Source organism: Leptodactylus fuscus, chromosome 4 (assembly GCF_031893055.1).
Source record: "Leptodactylus fuscus isolate aLepFus1 chromosome 4, aLepFus1.hap2, whole genome shotgun sequence".
NCBI classification, from domain to species: domain Eukaryota; kingdom Metazoa; phylum Chordata; class Amphibia; order Anura; family Leptodactylidae; genus Leptodactylus; species Leptodactylus fuscus.
The window spans coordinates 50,191,610-50,205,951 of record NC_134268.1 but is presented as its reverse complement, the minus strand read 5'-3'; the positions used below and the strand labels follow the sequence as shown (position 1 = coordinate 50,205,951).

At 40.3% G+C, this 14,342-nt stretch overlaps 1 protein-coding gene across 2 annotated transcripts in view; it reads right to left on the bottom strand.

The window, feature by feature from the left end:
• The window catches only part of PREX2 (phosphatidylinositol-3,4,5-trisphosphate dependent Rac exchange factor 2), a 201,557-nt gene that overhangs the window by 150,711 nt on the left and 36,504 nt on the right, over positions 1-14,342 (bottom strand). For both annotated transcript variants that reach the window (XR_012715440.1, XM_075270399.1), the window contains exons 2-3: positions 7,546-7,617; positions 4,750-4,872 (exon numbers count right to left, since the gene is read on the bottom strand). Coding sequence is in view for 1 of the 2 variants with exons in the window: in XM_075270399.1 (XP_075126500.1) it covers positions 4,750-4,872; positions 7,546-7,617 (195 nt within the window). In the remaining variant the exon portion in view is untranslated. The remainder of the gene's footprint in view (positions 1-4,749; positions 4,873-7,545; positions 7,618-14,342) is intronic.

Sequence of the window (14,342 nt, the reverse complement as noted above, 5' to 3'; positions counted from 1 at the left end):
AATATAGGGTAGTATTGTAAGTATTTACTGTCTTCATAAAAAAAACATACTAAAACACTGCTCTGTTACTTTGATTCATCAGATTTTATGTTTGCTGCCCAGTCTGTGAACCACAACCCGCCTCTACTTCCCCTACTAGGGGTGAACCAGAGAGGAGTGGGGATGGCAGAAGATGGTGTAGTTGACGGAGAGTTGGATAATCTTGTGATCAGAATGTTAACCCAAAAATCAACATTAGGGGCATGGTCATGTGACTGCATTTGAGGCTATCTACAGAGGCATCTCAGCTATGGACAGCAAGGCTATGTGCACATGTGCAATGGAGGCTCACCAATTTTTGGAAAAATTGCAATACAAGGATTAAAGAGGAAGTCATGAAGCATTTACGTACATTGGGAATCAGCAGGCCGCTTTAAATTTCTTTATGTGCATTTTTCTAGGTAATTATTTTAGGATTTCTATATTATATGTATAGCTGTGTGCACTCCATGTTCTAAGTTCAGGTTAAGTGGGCTTTTTGTGAGATTACAATGCCTCCTCTTCATTCATCTCTGTACACCTGCCATGATGCTGAGCTTTCCAAAATGCTTTATGAAATTTGGCAGTACATAGAAGGTAAATGCCACAACCTCAATGCCAATCACACAAAGTAAAATAAGTACATATTCCAGTAAATGCGCAGACTGTCGTCATGAAACATGGAAATACATCCAGAAAAACTAATTAGAGAACACACACTGCAAATAGAAGATTCTCCAAATTGATGGAAACTTGGCAATTTCTCCATGTTTGCCAAAAATATAAATGGGTATCATAAACCTGGAGATTATTGTTAGCTACAGTCAAGTACATCCATTCGGGATAGAGTATGCTTGTATCGGATAGTAATATTATATGGAAATCAATATTAGTGCAGTATGTTATTTTCTATTGTATGTTTTATACTTAGTTACAAATAGGTGGAATTCGGAATGTAAACCCCTTATAGAATGAAACCAACCTGGGGTCCACACAAGATCCTGTGTTCTCATTAAAGTGCCCCTCTAAGCAATAGTTGAGAATCCTGCTTTAGGAGATGAAACACCACTGACCCCTTTACATCCCACCCAGTTATATATAAAAACTCTTTGAAACAACTACCCAAAAGTCTGAATATGAGGGTGCTTCGTTGGAAAGGTTTTATTTGAAAAGAAACCCATTCAGGAAAAAAAACTCTCAGTTGTCCAAAAAGTTATTTTCTGCAGTTTTTTGAACCTGAAGTTCTTTGATTGCTGCATAATACCCAAACAAGCTACCAAGTAGTAAAAGTGGCCTTCAAGAAGAACCCTAGGTGCAGCATGGTGGCTCAGTGGTTAGCACTACAGCCTTGCAGCACTGGAACCCTGCCAAGGACAACATCTGCAAGGAGTTTGCATGTTCTCCTCGTGTTTGCGTGGATTTCCTCCTCCACTCCAAAGACATACTGATTGTGAGCCGTACATGGGACAGTGACTGACAATGTCTGTAAAATCTCTGCTGAATATGATGGTTCTATATAAGTAAGCTACATAATAAATACCCCTACACATCTCTGGATTTGCAGGGACCAACTGAAATAGATCTTCAGGGAGTTCAGTGGGAACCTAGATCTTTAATAGAGATGAGCGAGTAGTACTCGATCGAGTAGGTATTCGATCGAATAATACGGTATTCGAAATATTTGTACTCGATCGAGTACCACTCACTATTCAAATGTAAAAGTTCGATGCAGAACCAGCATTGATTGGCCGAATGCTATACAGTCTGCCAATCATCGCTGGTTCTTCTCCTACCTTTAGAAGTCTTCTCCGTACAGCTTCCCCGCGGCGTCTTCTGGCTCTGAATTCACTCTGCCAGGCATCTGGCCTGGGCAGAGCTGACTGCGCATGTCCGCTTGTACTGCGGGCATGCGCAGTCGGCTCTGCCCAGGCCTGATGCCTGGCAGAGTGAATGAAGAGCCGGAAGATGCCGCGGGGAAGCTGCACGGAGAAGACTTCTTGGAGGATCCAGCCCGAGCCTCACTCGTGGACTTGGTAAGTATAATTTGATCGAACGTTGCCTACCCCTGAAACGAGCATTTTCCCCCCCATAGACTATAATAGGGTTCGATATTCGATTCGAGTAGTCAAATATTGAGAGGCTACTCGAAACGAATATCGAACCTCGAACATTTTTGTGTTCGCTCATCTCTAATGTTTAACTTTTGTCTTGAGGGTCATTTTAACTCCATGTTATTATAGTTAGATTACAAACAATATGTTGCATCCCTAGTCTCATTGGTCTGGCCTATGAACTCCAAAGTCCCGTTTGTTAGTTGACATTAATACATCCTGCCTGAAACTGATTAGTTATACAAACTCCTATAAGACAGAAAAGTCTTGAACTTGACATTACGGTTCTCATCCAGCGGTCTTGTCTCGAATGCTTCAAAAAATGGGTTCCCTATAGCAGTATTGAACGGCTCTGTATATAGCTTCACTTCTAAATATTCACTCATTTTGTCCAGCATGGACGTATCAGATAACATTAGCAGGATACTTCCTATAGTAAGTCGAAACAGTAGATCTGCAACCTTTCAGACTGTGCCCCTTCTCAAGCTGTTCGCTAACCTTCCCTGCTGTTGTAGAAATACGGCTTGGAGTTAAGAGGGAATAAATGTTTTTAGTGTAATTCCTTGAATTGTTGGTTAACACTAAAATACAATGATGAAAATGAAAGGCTGTGTGTAGTTCCTGTCACTTTTTAATAGTCACAATACTCAGTCACTAGTCACTATCTGAAACAATAATAGCAATACATTTTATTTATATAGTGCTGACATATTCCGCAGCACTTGTAGGGTTCGGCAGCTGTCAAGCTGGAACACCCGTGAAATCATTTCTTTCGCTGTGCCCGTGATTGTTCCGGCATCTCAGCAGCTCGCTGAGACACCATATAATGAGGGTGTTGTTGGCGTCAATGATCCCCCTCAGCTGCACTTGAGAAGAACTCTGTGACTTCTGGGTTCCTTCATAGCTGTCCTTGTTTGCGACAAATTAGATTTTTTTTTTTCTAGGCATGTTTAAAACTGGCAAACTGACCATCTGGATTAAAGGTGTTTGCCCATGTCAGTTTGTGAGCACTGGAGCAGATCAGATAATATGCAAATTTGTATACACACTGAGGGTTAACGTGTGTGTGTGTGTGTGTGTGTGTGTGTGTGTGTGTGTGTACAGAGAGATAACAGACCTGGCTTTCTCAGAAGGTGAGATAAGAGCAATGTAATATAGTATGAACATAAATTCATAACAGTCATGAAGCCATGTCATTTATTGGGATAAAAAGTAGCTATTCAGCTGTTTTTGCGTGATTGAGGAACAAACATACAAACTTTCACATTTATTATTATTATTATTATTATTAGTTAGTAAGTCAGTAAGTATAGTATAGTATATTTATAATAGTAGTATAGTACAGTATAGTAAGTATAGGAGGATAGGATAGGATTCTATAGTCAATGACATAAGAAGATCATCCATAGATATACTGCAGAATTACAGTTGGGGGGTATTATTTTATACATTGTATGTGTCTTACAGTGTATTTTGTCCTCACTATTGGGACACAAGAATATTATAGATCCTTACTAATATTATATCCTCAATCACGCCGAAACAGCCAAACGGATTATGCTCAAATTGCACATTTACCTAGAATGGCACTCGGAATGAAACATAGGTGCTTGCTTATCTCATAGGCTGCAGTATTTGGCCACCGTGAGCCCCGGACTCACAGTCCTTGTGAAGGACCTGATGGTGAAGGACCTGAGATGATGGGGTCGCGGGGGGTCTGCAGGCAGGTGGTGGCAGGGGACGCTGGGCAATGAGGTGGGTCGCGCAACGCGGGGGACACTGCCACGGATGGCAAGGGAACGCTGGGCAATGAGAGAGGGCCCGGGCCCATGCTGCAGGTGGGTCGTGCTGCCGCGGGTGAAGTCACGGGTACCGCTAGTACATAATAAAGCACGCATGGAAATCTGCGCACCAACAACTAGAAACAGAGGTGCAGGATGATTTAGACAGTCTTACTATCTAATATGGCAAACCTATATACAATCTCTAATGGAGGCATCAAACAGAACAGACACAGATGCTAAAAATATCTTAAAATTACCAAAGTGCTACATACTGTATGCCAATATTACATGGTTTCAGGCAACATAATCAGTTGTAATCTAACCTATTCCTCGCAAGGTAAACTAGTCTATTGGGATTTCATGCTGACCATGGTACCAGTGGTTAGAAGCTCCTGAAAGGTTCCTTTTAAAGATGAAGTCTCATTAAATTTTTTTTATTTATTTATTTATTTTTTTATAAATGAGTGTTTTAGATTCAAATAAGAAACTTTGGAATATATCTTATCAGATAAACATAATTGTATCTTCTGTTATTAGCTCCTCTCCTGCCTGCTAAACTGCTCAGGTTACTGCCAGATCAGACTAAATAGAAATTCACTTCTATGAACTACAATTCATAGAAGTCTATGGAGAGGGGAGGGGGAAACAAAGAGAAACAGACGTCCTAGTGATAAAACATGTGACTATGTGACATTACAGTTGTATCCAGCAACAGGCAAAACATTCAATATATACTAAGAAGCTATTGTTATGACTTCTGCTTGTCTAGTACTGACAAATTCTGCATAGTTATACACAAATAATAAAAAATTGCATAAATATAAAATCCAACTTACAAATCGTAGAAAGCAGATTCCCACTTCTTGAAGGGCATTAGGTTCTGGGTGCACACATTCTTCAATGACGCCTAAAAAGTCTCGGTGTACCATAAGAATGTCCTCAATGTTGGAGAAAAGCATCTGGAGAGATCAATATTATACAGTTATATCATATTATATCATTATTATATATTATATTTCATTGTAAGGATGTGTTAAGTGATTATCAAAGAGTTCCTGATAAGTCAGTTCATTCCATATGATTCAATCTCACCAAATACCCATCCTAATATGTCATCACTGACATGGATCTATTTCAGTCACAGTCATGGTTATAGGGGTTACAGAGGTAGCAGTTGCTACCGGCCCTGGACCCCAAGGGGTCTCAAAGGTAAGTAGAAGCCCCATTACAGATTTTGCATTGAGGCCCGGGAGCTTCAACTTATGCCTTTGGTTACAGTAAATCAATGGCTACAGCGGTGATGTGTCAAACCACCAAGGTTGCTGTAGTGGCCAGTGGCTTCTGCCAATACTGAAAAAGGATGGGCGGAGACAAAGAGCAGTTTTGACATGTGGGAGGAAATCCATGCAAACATGGGTAAAACTTATAATCTCCATGCAGATGTTGCACTTGGTCAGACTTAAATCCAGAACCCCAGTGCTGCAAGACAACAGCGCTAACCACTGAGTCACCGCACTCAATGGCCACTTTTAGAAACTAAAGGGGCAACTGACAGTCACTTCTTTTACTTTCCTATTCCTATTCGGCCACTTTACCAGGAACAGCACCATGCCGATCGGTAGGCTATGCCTGGTATTACACTTGATCTCATCTTATACATCCCCTTTAAGTGATCTTACTTCATATACCTGAGCAGCAAAGAAATGACATAAAATAATCTACATAAATTCAGTTTTGCAAATCTCCTGCAGTTTTATGCAAATTACTTGTCAGACATAGCTCCGGAGGAAGAAACTTTATACCTTCTTATATCCCTATAAAACATACATTTATAGCAATAACCCAGCAAGACACATAAAAACGACCTAATAAAGTAGCATTTAGTAAGCACCATCACCAAGGTGTAAGGTAGCTCAGCTCAACACACTATAGTATATTTCCTATATATCAGGTTTCTAATGGACTGGATTTAACGACATAAATGGACTTTCTATCCCCCGTGGCTCTGTATTCCGCCTTTCACAGTGGACACAAACTGCAGCATAGCATTGCACATGTATATCCTTTATACCAGAATGTGTCTGAAAAATCACCTCAATATCCACATTTCTCTCCCCAGAGCCCCGATTACGGCTGGAGAACGTAATATGTGTCTGCGCTGGATATATAGCACTGTAGAGGCCGTATCACAATCTGATAAAAAGATTAATGCTTGGGAAGCTAAAATGTATTCTGCACTAAGTTGAAGAATGTTTGCACAATGCATTACTGTATGTGCCGAGGGCAGGGAGCGCTGCAATGAATACCAAGCAAAGAAAATAAAGAAGCCATTTCTGACCACTCTCTGTATTCAAAAATACAATATAATAAAAGCCCGGCATTAAAGACACAAGTTCTCCATTATCAGATGTTCTGAATTATTGAATGGGCACAGGAAAGAGTATAATAGACAAAAAATCCAAACTGATGTAACAAAATGAATAAAACATATACATAAATACATATAGTACATGTAGTACATACTGGAAACAGTGTATATCATGATTCATTCTCAATATCCTAATGCATTATTAGTAATATAAATCAAAAACAAAGGCAAGATTACAATGACGTTAGGTTCTCTTAAAACATTTCTGGTTTATGGATCCAAGCAATGAAACTTTAGTTCTATATAAAGGTTAGAGGGGCTGTCTCAAGATTTATATATGTTCTGTTAGGGCATATGGACACGAAGTGTGGCTCACCACCTAGAGACATTTACCTATCCATGTATTATATCTTAAGGGTCAGCATGTAGTACTATATTTTTCCTATGGTGGCCACTGCAAGGGAAATATGTGTATATATATGTATCATGGACCCTGGACCAGCTTTAATTTAAAATTGGGTTGTCTTATTAGAAGACTGTGGAGGAACATATCCTTTTAACAAGAGGAATAGTAATACCCAATTGTAAACGTACTCAAAAATATTCAGGAGAAATAATAGGAAAGGTGACCACCATGTCGCCTGCTGCACATCCACGGGGAAACTGATTTGTTTAGCCGGACACAAAGTTGGACATGCGGGACTTTGTGTCCAGCTAATTGGTTTCCCTGCAGACAGGCCGTAGGATGGTCACCTTTACAAACCCATTCAAGTGAATGGGTCTTAAAACTGACAACTAGGTTTCCATCCCCTGTCCAGTTTCAACAGGGCTGAAGACAGAATGCACAAACTGGACACTGGGCACAAGTGTGAACCACTCCTTATTTGATAGCATTGTAACTCTTGTAAGTTGGGGACAAGTTATGGATTACTTGCCATTAATATTATAGCAAACATATTCATGAGAAGAAATAAGAAAAAGAAACCACATCTCAAAATATATAGAGAATAATGAGACTACAATCTGAGCTTGACTTTTGATCTGACACATTTCTCAATTTGGTTTAATTTTCCTCTAACCATGAACAGTTTTGTGGTATTTAAAGACAAGTCTGAGATGTCACCATTGTAGGGTTGAGGTCTTCAGACTAACTAAACATGTCAGAGCTCCTGTTATGTTGTTCCAAATCAACCCATTAGTGGAGACAAAACAAATCCACATGGACTGAAAACAGAATACAACCATGATGAATTTCAGGACTAACCTTTACTGTTTCCTCTGTGACATTTTTATCGGATTTTGAGGCTGCATACTGCATCATTCGGTGGAAAAACGCCTAGGAGAAAGAAATATCTTGTTAGAATCTGTGGCATTGTTACCTGAACGGAAAAAATACAATAACATTGTTTCATAGCATTCAACTTTTTCCTAATGCTAATCCAAAAGGGTAAAATTTTTGTATTAGAAAGATTTCCAACTTTATTTAGTACAGGCTATGGATTAAACAATATGAGTACAGGCCTCCAGAATTCATTTGCAAAGATATGTGTTAGGGAATTGCTAGATGACAATTCCCCAGAAGCTGCTGGAGAACCCTGGAGGAAGGGGCACAAGGGACAGTGAGCCCTAAGCTGAAGCCCCCCACTGTCCCTTCCTCTTGCCAGGCCCTATCCTAGGTAATAGGCAGCAACTCGAAGATGATCCCTTCCTATATATGTGACACACAAAAACGCAGACAAGACTAAGAACAACAAAGGGAGGTCAGCTAGCCAGGGGTCAGTAACAGACGAGCAATGCAGTGCCAAATCGAAGTCCAAAAGAATAGTCAGTAAGGAAAGTCAGAGGTCAAGGATAAGAGTAGAAGTAAATTGACAGCAAGAGAAGCCAGCAAGCACGAGGCAATAACAGGCACCAGTGTGAATGTGATCCAAGACTAAATAGGGGAGATGAACCCGCCCTGAACCTGACAGGAAGGCAGGCTGTCAATCACAGGGCAAGACAAAACTTAACCACTTAATGGACAGAGGCAACAAGGGCAGAAGATGAGTGTGGTGCAAATACAATCACAGAACTAGAGCCGTGTTCACACATTGCAACTAAAAAGTCTAAGCAAATTATCAAACTGCACACGCCGCAGCATGCGAACAGAGGGTGGCAAAATCACGGCCGCAAAATAACGCGGCGTATACGATCCAGGCTCCCATTGAAATCAATGGGAGCTTTTACGGCGCTCAAAGTCTCACACGTCGTATACATGCCAGATCCCGCTGCACGTTACTCCGTGTGAATGGACCCTTACATTGTTTTTGTGGTCTTTCTGGTTACTTTCTTCATGTAACCCAATGGTTCAGCTGTATTAGTAAGAAAGAGAAACATAGAAATTGCTATTATGTGAATCATATATAGGAATATGGCCTCATATACAAGACCATGCACTGCCCTATTATATTCTATGGCCCCATACACATGCCTGTGTAATATCTCAAGCCACTCTTTTGGTCCGTGAGCCGGGGTCAAAACTCAGCACAGGTCTTATTACTATCTGTTTTGCAGCCTGGGCTCACTGAAGTAAATGAATGGGTATGTGGAGTCTCGGGGAACACCCGGACATTGTCCATGTGTCATTTGTTCAACCACAGAACAAATTAGTACATCATGAGCTGTATTTTTACACAGCAAGTTTGCAACATGTCATGGTCCATAGGTAGTCAAGGAAAGTAGGAAAATAGTAAAGTTAGTTGGAGGAATTGTGAATAGGTGGACTATACATTTGCATACCTGGGAAGAATTATTACAAAACCAAACATTGCTAAATATTTTATATGGCTCTTTTTGGATTTAACATTATAACACAGTCTCATTTAAAAGTCAGTCCTTGAACATTTAGATGAAGGAATTAGAGTTTGTTTACTTATGTATCATTTATGGAAATGGATAATAAATCCACCGAGACTTATGTAAGTCCCCCATCCATATGTATGAGAAGTGTGCAGTCGGAGACTTGACTTCTTAAAATGGAAAAGTGATCTGGAGTTATTATGGAAGCCATTGGAACACTAATGAAATATAATATTAGGATACAATGAACTGTCAGCTGGCTTTCTAGATGTAAAAAAAAAAAAAATTGTCATTCAAAACGACCTTTTCCTCGCCCATCACAAAGCTTTCTTACTGCATATTACAGTCTGAACCACATGCATTTAGCATAAAAAGTGGTATAAGAGACAAGGGTGTACGAGCATGTCATTAGTTAGTGCTTGGAATTGTGCTGCGACTTCTTGCTGGGTAGAGGATGATAGAGCTGCTTCATGACGTTTAGTAACTCAGATAAATCCACTGCGACTGTATGCTGTAAAATACTGTTAATAGAAACTATAACTCTCTTTAACAAAAGACTATGAGCAATTGTCATACTAAAAAAAAGGATTTATAGACAGTCGGATTACATCACTAGTAAATAATTATTCCACTTTGAGTCTATACTCACTTTGAGTCCTGCACTGTACTTTGTAGCTCTATAGTTCCAGTTCATTGCAGGTCTGGTATCAAACCCCAGTGATCTACTACTGATACTGACTACTACAATCCTTCTGTCTCTTTATGTAATCCCAGACAGACTGGATTATTTATTAATTATTATTATTATTAATTATTATTATTATTATAGCACCATTAATTCCATGGTGCTTTACATTTGGAGGTTTACATTGAGATTGTTGAGATCAGGGCTCTGTGGGGGCCACATCATCACTTCCAGGACTCCTCCTCCAAAGAGCACTCATTCACTTAATTTTATTGGCAAAAATAGACTATTAACACTTCGATTTTTGAAAGAATTCTTATGTTGCAGCTTTTTTTTTTCCACCTGCGACAAGAACCTTTACACAGTACTGTACAATGTACATAACAACAGTTCTGGTATCTTACATAACCCTAGTAGATCCATAAATATAGAGATCTGCAGCACAACACGAGTCCCATATGGCAAATATTTCCTAAATACAAGACCACTGTGGTCCTAGTAGCTCCATGTTACTAATCATAGCAAACTATGCCTGGAATTGTACTTCTATTGATTCAGCCATCGCATTTTTGTTTCCTCTAAGGACAACATTTACACATGTAGGAAAAGCCGATTTCTTCCTGTCACTAGTCATCCCGTATTGATTCCAATACCCAATAAAGATTTCATAGGCATTATCTAGTAACCCTACTAGTGTAAATTACAGGGATAATGGTCCTTATAATACATAGTAGGAGTCCAGCATCCATAAACATAAGAACCGGCTGTAGACTGATGTAAGATTCTGACAATTCCACTTGGAATCCTATAAAAATATAAAGATTTGTGTTAGAAGAATCCGATACAATTTGACGTTTGGCTCAATAATTAGAGATATCGCTGACAAATGATTGCCAGGCAGTGTTCTCTCCGATAATACGTCGCATGTGCCTAATATAGAAAGTGAGATTTATGAGATCATCCGCTATCCTTATTTCTAATACTGTCATTATCCTTTCATTGTACTTGCAGAGTGACAACATATTCTAGATAGTTTTCTTTTTTGACTTTGCTAGCATAGCTGCCAACACCAATATTTCCATAACGCTTCATTTTACTGTAAGATAATTCACGTCTCAGTATTTCCTTCCAAGTAATTGCTGTAGCCTTCTTTGTGACTCAGTGGAACTATACTGGATCTGATAGAGCAGAGGTCTTTTAAAGTGGATCTGTCAGCATAGGTTTGATTCAGATCATATTGTATATGCTTCTAGGACACATTGAGAACACCTGTACATAGTGCTGTGCTGTACACAGAGTCATCGATCACTCTGAATTCATTATACAGGTTACACAGAGACAGCCTTCAATTACTCTATGTGGGTGGAGAAAGCAGGCTTTACAGGCTTTTTCCCCTAGCCAAATTACTGAGCTTTTTACATGAAAATTCTAAATCAGATATTACAAAGCAATAAAAAAATTAAGTAAACTAAACACCATAAAACGCTAAAAATACATCACCCCCTATTGTAAGAAAAAAAAAAAAATCCCATTGGAGGCATGAAAATGCTTCACTGCTGTAGGAAAATAATTGGAGCTCATGCCGAAAAAACTGTCATTAACCTCCTTAAGGCGGACCATTTACAACCCCCACCAATTCTAAGTAGCATATCAGGCACCAAAACCGACTGCACTGATTGCTCAGGAATAATGGGTTCTAGAGAAGAAATTCCAAGTGCACTGGAAAAAATTTTTTAAATTCTTCCTAGTACAGTATACTACAATACATATGTATTACTATGTATAGTGCCTGTCACAGAAGTGTAACAGGAATTCTATTAGGACATGTCTCTAACAGGTCCTAATAGATAAGCTATGATGGAAACCACATAAGCCATTGTTAAGCCCTTGTGGTTATAGAAACCCATCGGGACGACATGATTGCGATTCAGCATGCTGATGGACTTGATAGTGTGACTGAAAGAGCCCTTAGATGCAGGAGTTGCTATTGACCATTAAACAACCAGGATCGGCATTATCATTGTCTCGGCTGTTGCAGCGGGAGTCTGAGTCGGTAACAGCAAGGCTTCCTGGGTGATTGCATTGGCTCTGCTCTACTTCTGAGTCTGTGCTATCACTGTTAAGTACATGTACATGGGAATACCCTAACTAACCACATTCCCAGATGCAGATGATAAGGCGGTAAGAGGTTCAGCCAAGTGAAACTCATGAAAATAATCACTTTTCCAAAAGAGTTCAAACCTAAATTATGAAAAATATTGGCAAAGAATAATTGTAATCTGTACTATAAATGGCATGACTGGTGGGGCCCTGTTGTAGGTTTTGCAGTGGGGCCCAGGAGCCTCAGGTTACAATTAGAAGGTCTATGGTCTATAAGGTATAATGTATCACTGGTTGTCTCTGTGGCAAAAAAGTGACTCGGTATGTCAACAGAAACATATTTATTGCAGTCTAGATGAAATACATCCAAGTTGCTTGTCCCTCAGTTGTTTCCTCCAATACTGGCAAGATCTTACGGGGAATTCACACTACTATTATCAATGTCTGTTGCTGTCTTCCATCATAAGATGACAGCAACGGACATTAAACTGTCACAGAGAACCGTCACAGATTGATTCTGTGTCCGTTCCCCTTGACACTAATGTAAACAACATGTTAGAAGCCATTATGTTTGTTTACTTTTGTAATGGAAGATAAAGTCCTGCATGTAATGTTTACATTAGTGTCAATGTAAGTGTCTGTAGTAGAGATGAGCGAACAGTAAAATGACCGAGGTTCGATATTCGTTTCGAGTAGCCCCTCAATATTCAACTACTCAAATCGAATATCGAACCCTATTATAGCCTATGGGGGGGGGGGAAATGCTCGTTTCAGGGGTAGGCAACGTTCGATCAAACGGTCGGGCTGGATCCCCTGTGCAATTTTCTCCTTGCAGCGTCCCCATGGAGTCTTCCGGCTCTTCATTCACTCTGCCAGGCATCGGGCCTGGGCAGAGCCGACTGCGCATGCCCGCACTACAAGCGGACATGCGCAGTCGGCTCTGCCCAGGCCCGATGCCTGGCAGAGTGAATGAAGAGCCGGAAGACCCGCGGGGAAGCTGCACGGAGAAGACTTCTAAAGGTAGGAGAAGAACCAGCATTGATTGGCCGACTGTATAGCATTTGGCCAATCAATGCTGGTTCTGCATTGAACTTTTACATTCGAACAGCGAGTGGTACTCGATCGAGTACGAGTATTTCGAATACCATAGTATTCGTTCGAATACCTACTCGATCGAGTACTACTCGCTCATCTCTAGTCTGTAGCCATTCTCTATGACAGTTTAATGTCCTTTGCTGTCATTCTATGATGGACATTAATAACGGTGGTGTGAACTCCTCCTTAGTATAATCCTTGCTTTTTAATGCCACAGAAGTGCCTTGAACAATGGTGGTTGACAGGAGACACTTAAGGCTTCAGGGAAGGAAAGAAGATCCATCTGTTTGGGCAAGTAAGAACATTTACAGTTTTGCTCTCTTTTCTCATAGTTCTACATCATCTAAGTAATAATCCAGTTCTAATGTCAGTTGAAATAGTTTATAATCTGCCAGTCACTAAAATGGAGCAAACAAGCAGTGCACATGAGCTCTGCAGTATGGACGGAGCTGCTATCAGGTGCTTACACTTTTGTTTGATACCTGACATTGAACTACATTTTCTGGCAGTGAAGCAAGATGTGACATAAGTCAATCCAATGACTTTCCAGACTGTCCAACGTGTCTTCCGTTGTAAGCACTGACAAATTGCTTTGAAAGGGAATGTCAGTAACGTGCTTGGCAGCCGATGCCTGTAAACCTTCCTAACACTTTATTACCCTGCTCAGTTTACAGTAAAGCCAAGTCTTCATTAGAAGCTGTTATAGATGCCATTTTGGCAGGTCACATCCAGCTGTTTATGGATCTCACGTGGTCCTCACCACTTAACAGGTACTGGAATAAATTCTGACCTAGTGAGACAGGAAGCTGCTGGAGCAGTGCTGCTCCAGTGGCCTCCCCAAACCACCGCTCGGTGCTAAGCCAGTCCAGGACAGCTTGTCCTGGACTGGCTTAGGTAACCAAAAATGCTGCCCTCCCTGACGCCCTGGCATAGTGCCTGGCTAGGGGGTAAGTTGTTACTCATATGCAATATGCAGTATATTTCTGTAGAGTTCTTCTCACATCATGATTTGTAATGTGACAGAACACGCCGGCCAGCCATCATCTCTCCAGGTCACTCATACATACTGTACAATCTCTTGCTGGTTTTGAGCCACTAAATGTCAGGCTCAAACAGAAAATCAATAACTTGTCTCTAGTGAGTAGGTCACTTTCAGCGCTGTTACACCTACTCACTTAGTGAAGGAGCTCTTCTACATTCAGCTGCCAGATACACCAAGGACATGAAAGCAATTAGAGACTGGGCACATCTAATGGAAAATACCAGCTATGGTATAAACCACAAGAATACAGAGGAAATGATGAAAATATGCGGTTTATTATAACTGACATCAACAATAACAG